The sequence below is a fragment of the Poecilia formosa genome, unplaced genomic scaffold (genome assembly GCF_000485575.1).
Source record: "Poecilia formosa unplaced genomic scaffold, Poecilia_formosa-5.1.2 Scaffold1203, whole genome shotgun sequence".
Lineage (NCBI taxonomy): Eukaryota > Metazoa > Chordata > Actinopteri > Cyprinodontiformes > Poeciliidae > Poecilia > Poecilia formosa.
In genome coordinates this window covers 1,401-10,520 of record NW_006801142.1, presented here as the reverse complement: position 1 = coordinate 10,520, position 9,120 = coordinate 1,401, and the positions used below count along the sequence as shown (strand labels likewise).

The 9,120-nt window shown below is 35.9% G+C and overlaps 1 protein-coding gene across 3 annotated transcripts; it reads right to left on the bottom strand.

Annotated features, from left to right (window-relative positions):
• Positions 1 to 979: 979 nt before the first annotated feature.
• LOC103132671 (nuclear receptor subfamily 5 group A member 2-like) lies at positions 980 to 7,859 on the bottom strand. Of its 3 annotated transcripts, none has more exons than XM_016667518.1 (7): positions 7,218 to 7,859; positions 6,902 to 7,005; positions 6,638 to 6,779; positions 5,212 to 5,792; positions 2,665 to 2,784; positions 1,895 to 2,042; positions 980 to 1,491 (listed from the first exon to the last, which is right to left on the bottom strand). In XM_016667518.1, exons 2-7 carry the CDS (start codon positions 6,923 to 6,925, stop codon positions 1,238 to 1,240), a joined length of 1,269 nt encoding a protein of 422 aa, XP_016523004.1. In that variant the 5' UTR covers positions 6,926 to 7,005; positions 7,218 to 7,859; the 3' UTR covers positions 980 to 1,237. The 3 variants fall into 3 exon arrangements, with proteins under 3 accessions (XP_016523004.1, XP_016523003.1, XP_007544529.1); XM_016667517.1 differs by having other exon boundaries at positions 6,897 to 7,000; XM_007544467.2 differs by having other exon boundaries at positions 6,897 to 7,005; positions 7,218 to 7,858.
• Positions 7,860 to 9,120: the final 1,261 nt, after the last annotated feature.

Genomic DNA, 9,120 nt, shown 5'->3' with positions numbered 1-9,120 from the left:
TCTCCAGAGTTGACCTAGAGAAAATCATTCAGGCTTTTGTGTCATCTCGTCTGGACTACTGTAATCTAATTTTTACCTGCTTGGATAGGTCCGCAATTTCATGTTTGCAATCAATACAGAATGCAACAGCTAGCCTTCTCACCAAATCCAGTAAATTCAGTCATATCACTCTGGTTATATTCTCTACACTGGCTCCCAGTCGAGTTTAGAATTTGCCTTAAAGTACTTGTGCTGACGTACAGAGCTCAGACTCCAGATTATCTTTGACAATTTTTAACTAAATTCTCCGCTGCTCTTGGCTTTTGTTCCAAACACTGGATCTCTTGGTTGCTCCTCGTATGGTTCTTTCAATCAGTGGCTGTGGAACAGTTTTCCCTTGCCGCTCCGTTTTTGCACACTGTGGATGTTTTTAAAAAGCAACTGAAAACAGTTTTATTTTCCCAGGCTTTTACGTCATGATTGTATTGTGTTTGTGAATTTTGTTTTATGCTTTTAGTAGTTTAGGGTTGATTTTTATTGTACTGCGCATAGTGATTTTATGTCTGTAAAAAGCACTTTGTAAATAAATTCTACTTATTTACTTCCACTTTTGCACTGTTTTGTGCTGATTTGTCATATAAAATCTCTATAAAATATATTGGAATTTATTTTCGTGACAAATTGGGAGGTCTAAGGTTTTTTTGTATGACAACACTTCCTATTATTAATTTCAAGTTTTAATTTCAAGTTTTAGGAGCAATATTTTTAAAATAGACTACAAAAAAATAAAGTTTTTACAGCTTCATTACGATTTGTGACCTCATTAGTTTTTTTATGAAATATGTGCTTCCTTTTATCTGGAAAGGTGTACTGGCATGGGAAGCCTTGTGCTGATTGTACAGAAGAACATTCCATTAAATATATAGTAAAATGACAGAAAATCATTTTACAATTTGTCCTAAAACCAAACACACAAAACAAAACCAAACACACAGACATCTGAATTTATGTCAGCACAAAAGCATCAATTTTAATAAGGAAAGAGATAATTTGCTTACCCACAAATATATATTCACATACATAAACTACAAGTACATCAAATGAATTTAATTTAACTGATGCAGCAGTAGTACAGAACAAAATTGAAGCAGAACTTGTTGAAAATAATAGGATAAACACAAATGCTTCATTACACAAATGTAAAGTAGATTTTTGACTTTACAGTCGTGTCTTGCATGTTGTTCTAGAACAATTCAGCTCATGTCCAACAGCATTTGGCGTGTAGCATCTCATTCAGCAGATTGTTGCAGGGCACCTCACCACTCAGATGTTTGTAGTACAGATAATCTTCAGCTAGTATGCTGAGGGAGTGTAGCTCTGACAGATACAGTTGCAGACAAGTGAAACGGTTGCAGGACTGCGATGATGAGGCCAGTGTGTACTTTAGGAGGGCTCCTTCAACCTGCTGCTGCACACTTTCTACAAAACGGTGTTCTTCAAGCTCCTTGACATCTGACAGAAAGAGTACAATCTGAGAAACTATTTTCAGGCTTTTATTAAAACTGTTTAGTGTGTAAGAAACTTGAACACATGAAAGTGTAGTGCCTGAAAACAGGTACATTTCAGTGTCTGTAACTTATCTAAGCAAAAAACTACAAAGAGACAACAGGACTGTACCTCTCTGAAAAACTGAGAATTTGGGTGACTTAGGTGAGCTATTGAAATCTTTGAGAAAAAACTCTTAGCTTTGATTTTCCTCAGGTCATGTGGTCTGTAACATGGGCTTGTTTGAGTTAAAATCTTGTTTTTGTTCATCTCAGATTGTGTACCAGTCTTCTGCATCTCATAGTGGCTTATCAATAGACAACCAATGAACCTTTAATACACTTCAAAAGGGTACAACTTGGACACTCACCAGGGGCAAACAGGATTAGAAACCTGATGCAGGCAAATTCTTGATGATCTACCTTCAGCATTCGAAACTTCTCCACAAGCTCTGTCCCTCTTTGATTCAGGCTGACTAAAGTAGGGCCAGCATGAGACGCAACATATGACAGTTCCCCCTGGACCAAGAAAGCATCTGCTGACATCAAGATGGTGATCAAGCATTCTCTGAACTAGAATAATTGTGTTTATTAGCATATTACTCTTTTAAGCATTTGTATTATGGCAGGACAATATTAAGAAAAGAGCAAATGTTAATAAAATTGATATTGCAATTATAAAAATAAACCTACATTTTGCTCTGTTTTCTTTTCTTTTTTTTTGTCTTCTCTCATCAAGATACTCCCACCTTACACTTTAGCATCTTTAGTCAGTATCAAAATTGAGAACAGTCAAGCACAATGGGAGCCCAGTAACTGGTCAAACATAATATTGTCATTCAAAGGATGAAGAGTGCTGACCAAAAATTATAGTTCAAGCACTCCTTTGAGATATCCATAAGTAGCACAGTGTTCTTACAATTTAACTTTGAGACTTGACATATTGTGCAGTGCAGCCTTTCACCTGTGGTCAGTTTATATGATAACATAATAAAATTACTTCATAGAAAATTAATTTGGATCACACTTAATACAAGAATATAATGTACAAGTACAAGTAATACATGTGAGCTTGTCACTGGTATTTATTTTTCAACAAATTATATCAGAATGGATATAAAATCAGGCTCATCCCACCCACCTGCTGCCCACTGATCAGTAGCAGACCACCATCAGTGCCATAAAGTACCTGTCTGGAGATTATCTCCAGAACCAACAGCTCACTCCAGCAGCTGTGTAGCAACTTCATCTGGTCAGAGACCTTGGGAGAAAGAAAGAGGAACTGATACCATTGGAATATTATGCATCCTGTTCATTTCTCGTGTATTTTTAAGATTGAACTTATTTTGTCTGAAATTGCCCAAGTTGAGTATTGTGATTTATCTATTTTCCTAGTTAATTTGTAATTCTTGAGTCAACTCTTCTACAAAACATAATAGAATAGAATAGAATAGAATAGAATAGAATAGAATAGAATAGAATAGAATATTTTGTTTGCTTTACTTTTTGTCATATTAAGTATGTACTATAGTAACTAGTATTTAAGACTCTTACCAGACTCCTAAGCTGTCTTCCTGGAGTTGGAGTAAGAATAAGATGACTAAGTAACCATGAACCAGAACTAGTGACATATGCAAAGCTTGTTTCTCTCGTCAAGTTAAGCTGTCGACCTTTGCCAGTTTGATCAGCAGTGCTGGAGCAACTATAGAAATTTCTTTACTGTGTTGTGATCAACATTGCCTGTTATGGTTTACCTGGATCATGGCAGACATTTTGGGGAAAACCCTTTCTGATCTGGAGAGATGGCATCCATCCCAGTTTGGATGAAGCAGCTTATCTTTCTAGGAATCTGGCCAAATGTATTAGTCTTCCAAAGCATAAACAACGCAGAGTCTGGACCAGGAAGCAGAACTTCTCTGCAGCTTCTACTGTTACCCACTTGTCACCATGGGCCAGACATGGGCCAGACATTCCCAATTTCAAAAATTGGGAATTGATTCCCAAAATCAATTCCATTTGATTTTGGCCATGGCCAAAATCAAATGGAATTAAGACTAACATAAAAAGAGCAAAGCAGAAAAATCTCATAAAAATTAAAACAACTTTCACTGAAAAGAAAAATAAAATAATTAAGTGTGGTTTATTGAACATCAGATCTCTCTCTTAAGACTCTCTTAAGACTTTGCTAGTTTATGACTTGATTTGTGATAATCAGATAATTTCTTATTATTTATATTTTCACATTTGTCAAAGCACAGAGATAGGTGGAGAAATAGCAACTATTTTTCATTGAGATTCATTTGTTAATACTATGTCTGTTACTAGCTACAGTTATTTTGAACATCTAGCCCTTAGTTTTTCTTATCCTAGTTGCAAAGTACAAAAACCACTTTTGTTTGTTGTTTACACAGTCTACCAGGCTCTTACCCTCAATTTTCAGATTTTTAAAAAAATCTGATTGATCCACTACTTCTGGCAATGACACCTTTTAAGATAACTTCTGACTACATGAAATATTTGAGCATCAAAATGTCAAAAAACCCAAAAGACTTTTCCAAATTGAATTTCAGAATTCAGAAAAATGTACTAAAATCAAGGAAAACATAAAAAATGGAGACATTATATTCTTGATTGGATGTGCAAATGCTACTAAGATAGTCTCACTACCTTGATTTTTGTTTTTGTTTCAGAATATTACGGTTTTCATTACTAAATATTTTCCTGAAGCTTTTAGATTCCATTAACATACAATTTTTTGGGAGTGCAAAACACAAAACACATGGCTAAAAGCCATCTTCAAACATCAAAAGAATGTGGGGGTTTAGGTTTCTTGTGTTTTTTGCATTCTAGCTGGGCCACCAATGTCAGAGTTCTGGTGTATTGGCATTATGGTTTAAGAAGGGGGATGAGTTCACCCTCTCTTCTTGGCTAGCCATAGAAAAATGCCTGACACGAAAGACTTCTCTTCCTGAGATCCTGTTCTCATCCCCAAGGCAGCCTGCGGTCTTTCAGCATGTGGACCATTTCATTCTGTTCCAGAGGATCTGGAATCAAATTAGAAAACATTGTGTGCTTCCACACACTTTGGTCTATGCTCCAATTTGCACAATAATGATTTTTGCCATCTCGTACAGTTCCAGTTACAATTCAAATTTTTGATTTCAAAATCACATTTTTTTAGGTATTTACAACTGAGGGTCCAACAGACTATAAAGTTGTATAAATTACAGTTCAAAAATAATTGATTGCTAAAATCACTTCTGGCTTCTCCTGAAGCAAAATATTTTATTTCAATGCTGGTTTGCTTCTTCTCAAGTATCTTATACTGTGTGACATGCAGTGAGGTCAGACTTGGATGACCTCCATCCAAGTCTGTGCATAGCAGTGTTTCTACTGCTATGCACAAAAGAAAAATATGAAGAGCTCCAGAAGTTTTCAGTGAGGTTGAATAAATAAAAAAACAGAGGGTTCCTGTAAAGAAATATGACAACTGTTATCTGTTGTTTTTACAGCTGACAAAACTAACACAGCTGTCAAGTTCAAATCTGAATGAGTCCCATGATTAACCTTCTAACTCCAGCCAAAAATAAACATTCTAATTCTGACATGAACAGTCATATCACAATGTTTGTCAGATTCAGATTAACATATAACCAAGACACAGAAAACTAAAATCAAGAGATCTTACCTTTAGTTCCTTAAAGAAGATGGATGTACGAGCCCACTCCACAATAGAGCACAACAACTGGTCAGCCATCACATACACTGAGCTGAAAGTGCTGGGCTCTCTGTGCCTGCAGGCTTGCTCCTGCTGCAGGCAAGAAAAGATATTTTTCTGCAGCTGAAGGTCATGTGGATCACAGTGCAGAAACTCTATCTCAAGCTGGGGTATCCTTGGACTTTGTGTAGAAATTGATCGGGAGGATGTGTGATGTGGACCAATGATTGCTTCAGCAAGGGCTGCCAATTCTACAGAGTTGCTGCAGTTCTCTAACTTCATAGCCCAGTTAGTCGGAGAGGTGATTTGGTGCTGTAATACAGCAGGTGAGTTGCAGGGCTGGGACGGAAGTTGGTTTGGATTTAGTTTGGTGTTGTGAAGGATAGCAATTGAGTGGATGTTGCTGGTAAAAGTAACATCTTTTTGGTTACTTTCTATTCTCAATCTTCTGGCTTGTATCAAAGCCTTTTTCTGTTGCTTGAGGGCACGATCATGCTTGTACATGGGGCCAAACTTGTTTCTGCCTCCTCTCATTCGATCTGCACGGACAGCTGATGGGGGGGAAAAATTAATCTATTAGTCTGTTTTAAGGTGACTTTGCATGTGATTATGAGATAAATTCTAACATTAAAGAAATCACATATTTCTTTTGGTATTTTCTGCTTTGAAACAACAGCAGGAAACATATATATAAATTTAAAAGACCAATGCTGTTGTTGGATAAAACAGAAGAAAACATTTTGTAATTTCTAAGGCAGAAGACATTTTGCCATTAATTTATCATATTAATTTCTAAAACTATCCCATGATGCCATGTAATGGCATCATGGGATAGTTGTGTGAAATAGTGGTGTGGATAGTTGTGTGAAATTTTAGGAACATTACAGAACTGTTGCGGTTACTGTGAAATGCTGAAGTTTCTTTGAAAAATAATTTAAATATGGGCAGTAGAAAATAACAAATTTATGCTAATTTTAATCTGAAACTTTATACCACAATTTGAAGGAAAACAGACACCAAAAGGCTCCTCCCTGCTGCTCTGTCAAATCCAGCCTGTTTGTTTTTCACAAGTAAAACAAACTGTGAAAAAAACAGCAGCTTTGTGCAAATAAATAAATATATTTTATTGTTTTCATTTATTGTCAACAACTATCCAAATGCATATTGGACGTTTACATGTAGACTTTATGGAGACAGTTATGGACTGATAATTGCAGTGAATGGAACATTTTCTCCGTCTCAGATCTCCTTAAACCTGTTTTGTTCACCTGAGAGATTACAGCTGAGCATGTGGCTTAAAAAACATTTTTGTTAATATTTCCATTAATTACATTTTTTGCACTCACAGTCAGCTAACATTACACAATTGGATTCAGAAAAAAAAAGCCCACTTTACCTTCTAGCCGCATTCCAACATTAAGGCACTTCTGAAATCTGCAAAAAGGGCATCTTTTTCTTTTACTTGTATCAATTTTGCACTGCTGGTTTTCCACACAGACATATGTCTTGTTATTTTGAACAGTTCTTTTGAAAAATCCCTAAGAACCAAGAAGAAACAATTTGATGAAAGCAGTTTTGTTGCTCCATATTGGTCTTGTGCTGTAGGAAATTAGTTATGGTTAACAAAAAGTATACTATAGTAGGGTTTAAAGTACCTTACAGCTCTCACAGGTGAGGATGCCATAGTGGTATCCAGAAACCTTATCTCCACACACCGGGCACTGCTCCTCTAAATCCACTTCACATGGGAAATTCATGTCTGAACTAGAGAAAAACATGTAAAACAAAATCTGAGGATTCCTTTGTTCTGTTCTGAAATGTGTAGTGAAAAACACAAACCTACACAAACAAGTTACAACTAAACATTAGGCTATTATTAAAGTCATTTAAATGAAAATCCAGAATTAAAACTAGGGTAGAAACAGAACATCTAAACCAGTGTAGGTTCAGCATAAATGCAGATATTGGTTCAGTACCCTTCCCTGATGGTCTTCCCTGTGGAATCAGCATGGAGTCAGACCTACACATGTGCACTCATCTGCTTTTCTTCCAGTTTTACTGCTCACAATGTCAATCTTGTCATCACCTGGAGGAGGGAAACCTTCGAATGTTCTTTTCCAGTGCCAAGACTCCAACCAGAAGGCATGCTTAATGAGTCACCTGCTCATCTGATTTCCTCTCTGAGGGAATATATGCCTGCCAGTGACTTCTTGCTCTCTGGTGGCAGACACTCCTAAAGTTAAATAGCAAATTATGGTTTATTTATTTGTAGTTCTGCTTTAATGAGTAAATTCCACAATTCTACATTAAATCTGATTCATTTTTTTCAGTAGGCAAGAATTATATTTTCATTTTATGTTAAATCAAGAATTTTTGAAAAGTGTTATTCCCGAAACTTGCTGTCATATTTTGAGCTGGTGAAAGACCCTTATGCAGGGAGAAAGACTAAACACAGATCCAGGAGCCACCAAATGCAACAGAAACAGTAAGAGGAATGAAGAGCCAACCAGTGTTAACAGGGAATGATACAACAGGAGTATCAGTCCAGGAATCCTCTCAAAAGAATTAATATATGTGAAGTCTAAACAAATTGGTTTTTAGCCTTGATTTAAAGAAACTCAGTGGTTTAGAAGTTTTCAAATTTTCTGGAAATTTATCCCATTATTTCTGGCAAGACATTTTAAAAATAAATGTATTTCTACATATTAAAAACAACTAAAATGGAGAACAATACTAACAATACATTAGTTAAAAGACAAATAAACAGAACAGCTGGATATGTTCTGTTTGAATAATTAATCAATTTCAAGATAAACAACAAAAACAATTATAAACAGCTAAAAACTTAGAAACCAAATTGTAATAAAAATAAAAATAGAGCAGAACAATAACATAATACAAAATGAAAACCCAGTCCTTATACAGAGCAAAAGAAAAAACTATTAGGAAAAGACAATAACAAAATTATCCTACAATGTGCTGAGGCAGCTTGTTCCAAGAGTAAAAAAGGTCCCATTTCTGATTTACTTCAGCCTTCATCTAGAAGTGAGAAGTCAGCAGATGTATGTGAGGCGCATTTGTTTGAAAAGATCAAAAAACAATTCCATGCCATTGTTAAAAAAATAAAATAAAATGTTTAAGTCAATCCTAAACCAGAGACAGAATCTGTGGAGGGAAGGGAAGCAAAGTGTGCTTTCTGGCAGTTCATCTATTAAAAGATGAACTGCTGCATTTCAGGCCAACTATTCAGAGTTAGAGGCAATACAGATAAGTTATAATGAAGTCATTTACGACCATCTTAAAAAACTAAGCACACTTTAACTTTGATAATTATGTGGAAACATATAAACCTGGAGGCCATCTATGCTTTATTTGTATGTTAATCCAGAAGATTTTCCCATTTTGCTTCAGGGTCAGATAAATTTGTTTACAATCTGAATGAAAGTACTGTGACTTTCACAAAAAGAAACTGATGAACTGATGTAGGATTATTTTGATGTTCATAAAAGCAAAAAGTTCACAGCAGGAGAGGGAGAACGATTAGGTGATGCCAGCATTACGTCAGCCGATGCCTTCCTCTAGGAAAGAATCACAGCCAGTCAGAATGCCGGACCAGGTGTAGCTTCTATGGAGAGACAATAACAGAGAAAACAAAAAGTTAACAGCTGAAATAACATTAAAAGAAAAAAGAAAGAAAATTGGAGCATTGTGGAAGAAGAAATAAAAAAAAAACTTGCAACGACATCTCAGGATAACCTAAAGTAGTTATCCTCCTGACGCTAGGAGCCATCCTCCTGCTCCTGACACCAGTGTTGTGTTACTCGAAGTTGGTCTTGGTCTCGAGACCGGTCTTAAGACCATTTTTGATGGTCTTGGTCT